Here is a 12,500-nt window from a genome sequence, read left to right on the forward strand (position 1 = left end):
CACAATAGCAAAATACAGAAGAAATCATTTCAAAAACATAACCAGTTATAGAATATATATGAATGAATTTTTGGTAAACTGGTAATCTGGTGAATTGGTTGTTTGATAAATTGCAGAATTTGGGGAAGTGTTAACTTGCAAATTAATCTGTAGTCCTTTTCCTAAGATCTTTTAAAATGAAGACTGTCGTGTAAAATGAAGATCTTTTAAAATGCCCAAGCACCCCAGCTCTGGAGTCAAACTGCCCGAGTGCCTATCCCAACTCTGACACTAACTGGGTGATCAGATGATTTCCTCTCTACCTTGGTATTCATGTGAGGGCTAGACGACTTAATCTGTGTAAAGTGCTTATCACAGTACCAGGAATGCAGAAAGCAGCGGAGTAACTCTTGTTAGGAATTTCGGAGCTGAGGGTTGGAATCTACTCAGCCTGATCATTTTAACTTTGAATGTTTGAAAGTGTCATCAATAGGACAACTTGTGAGGGATCAGAATATACTTCAATCACTAAGCTTGTGCTATGATTTTAAGTAGAATTTTTTATTATGTGTTTTTTATAACTATGAGTTGATTTACTTTTCTAAAAGCATACTTATGGGTTTAGGCTTGCAGTCCTAATAATGAAGAATCATGTGGTTTCACAGTTAATTCAGTGCATTTTCTTACTTTAGTCTTGCTTTATTTTATGTCCTTCCCTTAACCTTTATCACTGGCTTTTTCCTCCTGAATGAGTGGTCTGCACTACTCTGTCAATCAAATATACCCATAATTATATTGATTTAGGATGAAAAATATCAGATACTAGATGCCATCTGACTAGCAGCATCTTTAAAATGTGTTGTGGTTATTGTGACTTTATCAGTTTGCAAAAAGTAAACATTGAGAATGTAGATTAGCTATTTTCAATATTCATGGGGATATTTTGTGGTTCAGAGGAATGCATTTGGTGCATTTTTAAGGAAACATCTAAACCCACTCACACTAGAAGGCTTTGCCAGCGGAAGGTATCAGGTCAACAATGTCGGCAACGACCAAAAGCCTAAATATATATTTTAACTTATGTTAACTTTTTAATATATTTTCCAACTCCTCTAAATTTCCAGTGATTTTGGAGCCTTGACTCATTATTATAAATGTATTATTCTTTTTTTTAATGTATTATTCTTTAAAAAAATCATAAATGACAAAGATACAAAATGTAAATTGAATTTTAGAAAAAGTTGAAAAGCTTCTGATAAGGTTTGTAATAAGATCGTGGCTATTTTATACCGTGTCTAAAATTCATAAGTCTGTTATTTGGCAGAGCATAGAAGAAGCTAATAAATTATTTCAATATTTGTCTTAATTTAACAATAGCTAATAAGTTATTTCAACATTTATCTTAATTTAACAATAGAAAGCAATAATTTAATTAGTATGCCAGTTTAAGAAGTTACGAATTCATAGATTTTTGCAGTACAATAAAATGAATGAGCAAACCGTTGTATTTGATCTGCTCATTGTGTTGCCATGGTAAGTTCCATCCCGAGTCATCCAAGCCGTCCTATATGTCAGCTTTCCAGACCTCAGTGTCTTTGTCTGCCTAAGAAAGTGACCGGATGAATAGAGCCCTAAGACCTCTCTGTTGATGAGTCTTGATCTAAGGCTACCTTAATTCAGTCTGACTAATACTCTTGAGGAAGGCATTTCCTAATACATAATACATTAATAAAACCAATTAATCAATAAGGCTGGCATGTTTAGAGTTTTTTGGTTGTGATTGGAAGGTATTTTCCCATTATGGAAATATGTTGCTTATTTGCTCACTCTTAATCCTACTTATTAATAAGTAGGATTTACTTATTAATCCTACCATAATTAGAACTGGTGTGCTTTTAAAAATTATTTTACATAATCACATTATATTCTATCATGATAGTAGGGGCATACACTCCACTCAATAAAATAGTCCAACAGTTGAAAGGTTGTTAATTTTACTCCATACATCCATTTTCAAACATGATCCTCATTCAGGGATATGGAAGTGAAGCGTTTTGACTAACATTCCTAAACCTTTGATGATTTATTGTAACTAAAAGATAGCTAGCTAGCTAGCTAGGTAGATAGCCCCCAGAAAATTTGCATAATTGTGTCCCTTGGAAAAGCTGGTAGTCAGAAAACAAATCAAATCAGCTCTTGGATTTAACTTGCAACTGCAAGCAGGCAAAGCACTGTAAAAATAAATCTAGTTTTATTGGCATCTACTTAAAGCAGTAGAAACTATTGGATTTTTAATTTCTAGAGATCTTAGGGGACCGCATAAGGATCATTCTTTTCTGAGCGTGCCCTGTTTCTTCCCAGAAGACACACTTATTGACATTTTTATTATCGATTTATTTAGTATGCATGCCTTTCATCTCCACATTTTTCTTCTCTTTCTTCCCCCCACCCTTTCTTTCCAGTATACAGTATGGACTGCCCTCTGGGTCACCTGGAATGTTTTCATTATCTGCTTCTATTTGGAAGTAGGTGGGCTCTCTAAGGTAAGTCCATCATGCTTTTAAAGTACACTTTTAAAAAGAATACACTAATAAATAATCTAAGTAACATTACAAATGGAATACTAATATATATAGGTATATATAAGTATATATAGGTATACAGTAATCTAAGCAACATTAGATACTAATGTTTGATAATAATCAAAACAGAGTTTGGATACCATTAGAAAGAATAACCTTGGGAACATGTTAATACAATGAAACTCTGAAACAATGGCCTTATGATTTAGTTTTTTAAGCTGTCGTGGAACTCAGCTACCAGTGTATCCTCATGTCCAGTTTAAAAAGGCCTAATGTCCCAGTGACCACAGCCCCATATGTTAAGTGAAAAATGGCTTTGAACATTCTTGTGTTTGAAATGGGAAAAGGGATTGACTAAGATGTAAATGTAACAAATATGAATAGCAAATTGCTATCTTTGCTTGAATATTAATTCTGGAAAAATAAAGTTTGTCAGAGAAGGAAATCCTCATTATAGTAAATGGAGCATACGTTTACTGACAACTACATACATCAGTGCAGTGATTCCTATTGTGAAATCCTGATCAGAAAAGAATTGTCTTGATGCAACATGATACAAATATTATTTCTGTCTGTCTAGAACTCATGTCAGCAAAGCACATAATTTTCATTATGACTCTTGCAGAATCATCTTTTGATTACCATCCAAATGGAAGAGCATCTTGAGTTAAGTTTCTAGTTAAGTTTCTAGTTATGTTTCTTAAGCATTTTTCTCATAAACCAGCAGTTCCCACTTGAAATCGTAGAGAAGAAACCTAACAGTATAATTCCAAAAAGAATAAGAAAGCTGTAATCTATCTTTTAGATTTCTTGTTATCAACTATATTTGTGCAAACATTCTATCGTTGTATGATAGTCTCAAATTTTCTTTAAGTAGCATTTGTGGTTTAGATCTCAGAAAATTTGCCTTGACCAACACAGAGACTTTTAGAATTGTTAGGCTCCACTGAAGTCCATACGCTAACAAAGAATTTTCGATTTAGCCAAGCAGCAAATATCCCTGAAGCGTTTTCTCCAGAACCTCCAGAGGTGGTTACTCTTTGTTCTACACTCTAATAACTTTATAATTAGAACTTGTTATCATTTTCTCACATTGGCAAATGTATTCAGGAACCAGAAATGACATTTCTGAGTTACATACAAATGCACCAACATCTACCTTTACCTCTACCTAATTTCTAAGACAGAAGAAAGTGCTTAAATCAGTGCCCAGTTATCATCTGTAACATGCAGATTATAAAGTAATTTTAAAATGCAATTTTATGAATAAAATAATTATGGATAATAAGTTAAGCATAGCATTTTTCAACCCATAACATTTTGTAATTCATGATTTGATTGGTCATTTTAAGTCATACTTTTATTTCACTGGATGGAAATCATCTTTTATCTCTTTCTCTATTAATTGGTTTGGAATAAATTAGACCAGAGGAAATTTGTTCCATGGAATTGGCATCATAGTGTGTTGAAAGAGGACTGAATTTCAAATCATAAGTCTTGGATTCAAATCTTGTCTTTAGTGCTTATAAACTATGGGCCCTTAGGCAAAGTACTGAACCCGGAAAGTCTCTGTGAAATATAAAAACAGGACCAGCTTCTCCAGTAAAGATAGTAATCAGGGTTTGTTTGGTGTTTCGCATTGTTACCAAATATGGTAACTCAGGTAAGCTGCAAAATAATCCTGTGATGTGATTTTTTTTAATTTTTAAAAACTATAATAATGGTAGCATTGATTTGTTCCCCCAAAGGCTGATTTCCCTCCACGGCTCAAGCTAACCTTTGTGAACTGTTTCTTGTAACTGCTTTTCTAATATCAATGTGCATGTCAAGGATTTTTTTTTCCTCGTTTCTTTGGGTTCAAGGTTAAAAAAAATGGGTATAGTGGTCCCAGTTACTCATTTTATTACCCGTTCAAATGCCATTAAGCAGTCAACCAAGTATTCTAGACCATAAATAGGATAGATGACTCCAAAAGGAGCATCCTAAAGAGATGCTCTTGGTTTCTATTTACTGTTTCAAAGGCTGGTAACCTCTCCTTGGCTAGCCACAGGGAAGCCTCAGTTCCAGCCTGTAGGGAATCTATTCTGAAAACTAGAGCAGAGTTAAGGACCCTTGATAAACCCAAGCACCTCTGCCATTTTTTCCAGGTTGCACCCCATTTCATAAGATATTCCTCGTCCGTGTGTGCTAGTTTATATACTAACTTTCTAGAGCCCTCTATCTCCTGCTAGTTCATGAAGGCATTTCTTGGAATTACCCACTTGGATAGGTTAATAGAAACCTCCCTCTACTTTGATTTTTGCCCAAAAGGTCCATTCTAAAATGGTGAATCTTTCTCAAAAGACCGGATTCAGATTAATTTCCACAACATCTCTATGGATTCGGGTGTTATTCCAATGACAGGCACTACTGAGCCATTCTCATTAACTAATAGTGTACTCGCCTGGCCGTGAGCAATCATACGTCTGGCCGTGAGCAATCATACGTCTGACCGAGGGGACTCGATCACACCCTTCAGATTTTTCCCTTTGCTGTTATCTGCCCATCAGCTTGGCATCATACTTTTGTCACTGTGGTCTTGAAGGTCCTGATTCTCCCCAGACCTTCCAGAACTTGAAGGAAATGGGAATGTGTGCATGTATGGGGAGGTTGAGGATGACTGTGGGTAGGTGACCAAAAGTGCCTGCACTTTCATAATCTACTGGAGCCTCAGTTTCCTTTTCTGCAAAGTGAGGAAGACCACAGCACTAGTTTCATTGGATTGTTGAAAGAATTAAGTAAGATGATTCATACAAAGAACTTAGAAAGGATCTTGGCATATTGTGAGGTTTCAGTAAAAAGTGGTTTTTATAATTGCCAATCAACATCATCATCTTTATTGAGAAATTAACAGACATCAGGATCCTCATTCTGCAAACCTGTGGGACCTATATTTATTACTATGCAAGAGCTGTAAAAGGGAAGGAAATGTGGAACTGAGTGACTTGTTTAAAAAGTATGTAACAGTCCCTTGTGATAGGACCTCAGATCTGCATATTAACTTCACAGCTGTAACACGATTAATTAAACCCTTTCCTTCAACATGGAAATAGCGTTTTTGAAATGCTTCTGCAGCTAGATTCTCCTGCTGTCCCTCCCGCCCCCCTTGGAAGGACTTTATGAATCTTTGGAGGCACTAAGACTGTTTTTCATGCTGTACTTTAAGATCACCAAGGGTACAATTAATAAGTTATTGCTGCTTCTTTGGAAGTCCCAAGACTTGAAATCATTTTTTTCTTCCTAGGAATCCATTCAAAATGTAAATATGAAAACCCAACTCATTTGCTACATTTAAAGCTACTGAAAGACAAGTTATGTTGAGTACTCAAGTTGTGCTTGTTTTTAATCCCCCCCAAATTAAGCTTATGCCTTATGGCATCTTTTTGATTACTCCAAATTGTACAAACTTTACGCGAATATTTCTTCTAATTGACGTTTCCTGAGAGATGTATGGAACTTACACATTACTGATCCTAGAGAATTTTCAGTGTGCCGCATTTTCCTAGAATTCTGACTGTGTGTAACTGTGCATGAGTGTAATTTAGACATAAAAAATGAATGTATAGAAATTCTCTGTAGACTTATATTAATCATGAGCTTTGATCAGGGGTTTTCTAAAACTTAGGCAGGAAGCCTGGGGGGGAAATGGACTAACCCTTCCTGATTTCTCCTCTGTACTGGCGTTCACGTTGCCTTTGCACAAAAGGAAAACTACCTATATTTGTTTCTCTATATCGTGTCTTAATGACTGCACTTTTTTCATAGTACCTGATTTGTGGGTATTTTGATTCTTAAAGAAATTTAATTGATACAGCCACTATGGAGAACAGTATGGAGGTTCCTTAAAAAACTAAAAATAGAACTACCATACGACCCAGCAATCCCACTACTGGGCATATACCCTGAGAAAACCATAATTCAAAAAGACACATGCACCCCAATGTTCACTGCAGCACTATTTACAATAGCCAGGGCATGGAAGCAACCTAAGTGCCCATCGACAGATGAATGGATAAAGAAGATGTGGCACATATATACAATGGAATATTACTCAGCCATAAAAGAAACAAAATTGAGTTATTTGTAGTGAGGTGGATGGACCTAGGCTCTGTCATACAGAGTGAAGTAAGTCAGAAAGAGAAAAACAAATACTGTATGCTAACGCATATATACGGAATCTAAAAAAAATAAATAAAAGGTTCTGAAGAACCTAGGGGCAGGACAGGAATAAAGACACAGACGTAGAGAAAGGACTTGAGGACATGGGGAGGGGGAAGAGTAAGCTGGGATGAAGTGAGAGAGTGGCATGGACATATACACACTACCAAATGTAAAATAGCTAGCTAGTGGGAAGCAGCCGCATAGCACAGGGAGATCAGCTCAATGCTTTGTGACCACCTAGAGGGGTGGGATAGGCAGGGTGGGAGGGAGGCATAAGAGGGAGGGGATATGGGGATATATGTATACTGATTCACTTTGTTGTAGAGCAGAAACTAACACCATTGTAAAGCAACTACACTCCAATAAAGATGTGAGGAAAAAAAAAGAAATTTAAGCCACTTCCCCAATGGCAATGATAGCACTTTCTTATCCTCTTTTGACTTAAATCATCACCATCCACTCGCAAGGGTTCTCTTCTCTTGTGAGACTCTTCAGCTGAATATTTCACCTGAGCAGTCTGGCAGGGTCAATGGGATCATTCTTCTTTTTCAAGGCTCACTCTTGTTATCTAGCCTGAGTTGTTCCTCTGTACTTACTAGGAAAAATCTCTTTCTTGATCACGATTCGTTTTCCTTCAAGGTTGGATTCTTCCACTAACTTTGGCTTGGGGCAGGCACTTTCAAGTAGGAAACGTTTAGGCAATTCAGAGTTCCGTGTAGAAGTTATTGCATAGGAAACAGAACTCCCAATCCCCTTCAGCTGCTTACAATCCGTCCATTATTCGTAATAAACATTCTAAATATTTTTATGTTTCAAAGAATTCTTCTTCTGTGGGCAGTTTCAAACTAAATAAGTGATGCATAGTGTATTTCTTTCTTTACGTAAATACAACTTGCTGAATCTAGCAATGAGTATTAAACTTGCATTTATCCTTTCCTTTTGATGATTTTTTTCCTCAGACATTTTTCAGAAAGAACCTTGAAATATGATGTTTATGGAGGGCTGAAGCTAGGATACAAAATGTCTGTATTTGAGAATAATGTATCAGCAAATGATATAGGAGTAGCATCCAATAAACCCAGCAAAACTATGCCTGCTTTTGAAGCTACAAGAATGACATCCTTTTTACTGTATCATGAGTAATAGCATATCTGTATCAATGAGAATCTTTGGAAAAATGCTTAAACTTTCAGTTCACTGGAATAACAAAATATTTTATGTTCTGAACTAATATATTAGTATATATTTATCCTGCTATCCTGAAAGAATGTTTTTGTCTGTAATATCGACTGGGGGAATGGGAGATTGGAGGTGATGGTGGACATCTATCCAGTTATTAAAGATTTATAAAGGAAGAACCATCACAATCTGCTTCTGGGCATTGAATCGAAATGAGACCCAAAAGCTTGCAAATGTTTATTGTTTCCTACACAGTCCTTTACATAAGTGATGCAATTATGTTCTTTTATTTTAAAAAAAAAAGTAGCAAAGCTGTGTAAATATAGTTATGCATTCCTTATTCCAAAGGACTTAAACTATACTTTTTCCCTTGGCCTTGGTCTAAGTGAACATAACTTCTGAAAATAGCATCTTCAGTGTTCTTTGTATGGTAAGATAATTGTTTTCCCTGTAGCTTCTTTTCCACAGTAAAGAAAATTATAAGCACACTTAAACTCAGTATTATATTTTAATAGATTTCATCAAATACAAACATTTTGAAAACCTTTGCTAAAAAATTCCAATTTGCTGCTACGTTATAGTCCAATGACATACAGAAACCACAATGAACTAAGTAATTGCTGCGGCCTGGGTGGTGTTCGGAGTTTTTAATCACAGGTTTGTGCGATAATCTTATGTCCTTCTGTAGAGGTTCAAATGGTTTTTTCAAAAGAGCAGATGGATGTATTATTCGATCAACAGTAACTCTATTTATTGCTGCAGAATGAGAGTCATTGAACAAAGCCAATGCAAATGTAATTGAATAAATAAATAAATATATATATATATATATATATAATTGAATAACTGGGTTATTGTCTCAACTCAGTGGATTATATTCATGAAATGGTTTTATTTCTTCGAATAAGCTGTCTCCGAACTATTTCATCTCCAACCCTGTTCCCATTCATTATTACACTGGGTAACAGATTCTGTGCACAAGTTTGGTCATTAAAAATTAGTCTCCTGGGCTTCCCTGGTGGCGCAGTGGTTGAGAGTCTGCCCACTGATGCAGGGGACACAGGTTCGTGCCCCGGTCCAGGAAGATCCCACGTGCCACGAAGCGGCTGGGCCCGTGAGCCATGGCCGCTGGGCCTGCACGTCCGGAGCCTGTGCTCCACAATGGGAGAGGCCACAGCAGTGAGAGGCCCGCGTACCGCAAAAAAAAAAAAAAATTAGTCTCCTGTCTGATTCAAACCTGTTCTCCTCTCACCAAAGCTGACCATGCTTACAGCCTTTACATACCTTTCTCTCCTCCCTTCTCTTGATTCCACTCCTCAGGGAGAAAAGACAGGACGTAGTCAACTTCTATAACCAACCTTGAGCTGATGGTGGAGTTTGCAGAGATCCTTGACCTCATGCCAGCCTTAGTCTTTTCCAGCCACTTGTAACAGCTGCTGCTGATGTGACAATCTCCAAATTGGCTAATTCTTCCACTAAGTTTAATAAAACAATATTTTTAATAAATCTATAATTATTCCAATAGATGTAAGTTTGTTAAGCCACTGTTTATATAACATTAAGCCCTTCTGCATGGAAGTTGGCTGCTACGTTTCCATGCAGGCATTGTTTTTTTTTAATTTTGGAATATGCAGAGAAACCACACTTTATAGCTTGTATCTAAATGCTTTGCTGTGTTTTTAAGGCAATTTAAAGATGCTACTGCAAAATTTTTGATGCAGTCAGTTGAACATAAGATCATTTTAGAACAATATGTAGTACGAATAGAACATGAGTAAATGCCGTTAAGATTTTGGATTTTTTGTGATGTTAATTAGTTTGTTCTGAAGACACAATCTCTTTGTTGTGAAACGTCAATTAAGAATACAATCCCGGGGGGGGGGGGGGGGGCTTCCCTGGTGGCGCAGTGGTTGAGTCCGCCTGCCGATGCAGGGGACACGGGTTCGTGCCCCGGTCCGGGAAGATCCCACATGCCGCGGAGCAGCTGGGCCCGTGAGCCATGGTCGCTGAGCCTGCGCTTCCGGAGTCTGTGCTCCGCAACGGGAGAGGCCACAACAGTGAGAGGCTCGCGTACCGCAAACAACAACAACAAAAAAAAGAATACAATCCCGGTGGAGAATTTCAGGTGACATTTGCACGCTTCATAAAATTATAGAGACAGATAAACACATTTAGTTGCATTTATTTACTTTTTTAAACCAGAATAACAGCATATACCACTGCGAAATAAAATAGCACCACACAGTCACATTATAACGGATGAATATTGAGCTGGAGGGTCCTGCAGGAACAGAGGGGCCTAGGATAACAGTTACTCAGCAACTACTCTCAGAGAGAGGCAAACGCAAGTCATTTGAATGCTTCGCATCAAATTTTCCTATGTCGTCTGTGAGAGTGGCAGGAGGGAAATCACAGGTAACAATAATCATATCTCAGAAGTTCTCTTTGCCCAGAGAAAGCTTCTCTTTGAGCCACTGGGTGGCTGTGATGGCGTGAGGAATTATGGGCCTGCGGCTTCAGACTGATGGGTTAGAGCCTTGAACACAGACGGCCCTAAAAGTATCTGTGCATCCAGTCTGTGATGTGGCTGGTTACAGCGGCTGCTGGAACCCCAGCGCTGGACCACTGGCTGCCCCAGCACGAGAGTTCTGGATCTCTGGCTCAGAAAGGATAAGCTGGAGAAATCAGGGGGAACTGAAGGATGAGGAAATCAGTCAGAGTCGCCGGGAATGATGTGAAAACTGAAAATGATCGGCCAGAAGTTTAGTGTCAAGGATGAGAAGCGGGAATGGAGATGTGTTTTGCTTTCTCTTGACGCAGGGAGGTGCTGATGGAATGACAACTTAGGGGTCCTTGTAAGGAGATGCCGTTTGGTGTGAAGCTCCTTACAAGTCATGTCTGCCCACCAGCTGGGCTGACTGGCATGGCAGCCAAACATGGACCTGCCCAGGTTAGAGAGGCCGGAAGCAGGAGCCATTCCAGCCCCCCCATGTCCTGTTTGAGGGCCGACAGAGAGGAAAACGGAGGAAAAGTGCCTGGAGCAAAGACTGCCCAGAAGATGAGGCAGAACGGGCTGGTCCCAGCACAGACCACCGAACAGAAGCACAGGGTGACGTAATTAAAGGGGAGAGGGACACAGGAAGTATCTGAGTGTCCAGGATTCGGGGGGAGCCCTCCGCCACCCCTTGGAAGCCCTCAGCGTTGATCCCCCTTTGGCTGTTTTCTGACTTGGGAACAACAGGAGAAGTACAGCAACAATATTCAGTTGTATTTATTAGAATTGTCAGCGTGCTTGCCTGTTAAAATCAGCACATCGAAGCATCCAGCGCTCTAGACTCCTTAAAAATTTGGCTTTTTCCTGGGAACTCTCAGCCTAGTTCAGAAACTAGATGGAATATTTCACAGTCAGATAAGAAATGAAGCTGAGAAAACAAATGAAGACCTTAAAAAAGTAATTCTACTTTATTCTTGCAGAAGCTGGTATGGTTCAAGGTCTCTGAGAACTTATTTATGGAGTCCGAATATCGGTAGTTCTTAATTACCTAAAAGCATGGGAACTTTAAAAACATATTTCTAAGATTAAAGTTAGATGAGGAGGGACAAAATTGAGTGAAATTTAGCTAACTTAAAAGAAAAGGAAGACTATCCATTTGCTAAATTAATTTACAAATGGGAGATATAACTTTCTATGAAAATCATATCACTTTCCTAATTTTGTAGGTGTTCAACTACATCCATCTAATCACTCTTTCATTAAACAAATGATGGCAGAAATTTCTAGCTATCTTCCATTATCTATTCCCCCTCCTTCTGGTCAAGAGTCAGGGAAAATTTACCTGTTTGAGGCGCAAGTGCTAAAACACTATTTCCTTTGCCTTTATACGAACAGGTGTGATCATCTGAGTTCTGGCCGTTAAGATATAAGCAGAAGAATTGTGAAGCCTTCTGAAAAGGCTACTTAAAAGCTAATTCAGTTTAGAAGCAGGCCCAAACTTAGTGACTTGTAGAATACAAATCTTACATTTAAAAGAATACAAATCTTACCCTTCTTCTATAGATCGGAAATCAGACATGAGTCCCAATGGTCTAAAATCAAGGTGTGAGACAGCCACTATGGAAAAGTGTATGGAGGGTCCTCAAAAAATTAAAAATAGAACTACCATATGATCTAGCAATTCTACTTCTGGGTATTTACCCAAAGGAAATTAAATCACTTTCTTGAAAAGATATCTGCACCCCCATGTTCATTGCAACATTATTTGCAGTAGCCGAGACATGGAAACAACCTGTGTCCATCATCAGATTAACGGTTAAGGAAAAAGTGGTATTTTATAGGAATATCACTCAGCCACGAAGAAAAAGGAAATCCTGCCGTTTGAGGGGACGTGGGTGGTCCTTGAGGGCATTATGCTAAGTGAAATAAAGAGAAAGACTAATACTGAGTAATACCACTTACATGTGGAATCTAAAGAAACAAACTCACAGATAGAACACATTAGTGCATTCCAGAGGCAGGGCGTGAGGGGTTGGAAACATGGATGAAGGTGGTCAGGAGATACA

General features: G+C 38.2%; 1 protein-coding gene across 1 annotated transcript in view; it reads left to right on the plus strand.

Moving 5' to 3' along the window:
* Positions 1-12,500, plus strand: part of NKAIN3 (sodium/potassium transporting ATPase interacting 3) — a 511,505-nt gene that overhangs the window by 251,810 nt on the left and 247,195 nt on the right. The window contains exon 4 of the mRNA XM_059995454.1: positions 2,442-2,522. Within this exon, the coding sequence (XP_059851437.1) occupies positions 2,442-2,522 (81 nt within the window). The remainder of the gene's footprint in view (positions 1-2,441; positions 2,523-12,500) is intronic.

This window comes from Delphinus delphis, chromosome 17, assembly GCF_949987515.2.
Source record: "Delphinus delphis chromosome 17, mDelDel1.2, whole genome shotgun sequence".
Classification (NCBI taxonomy): domain Eukaryota; kingdom Metazoa; phylum Chordata; class Mammalia; order Artiodactyla; family Delphinidae; genus Delphinus; species Delphinus delphis.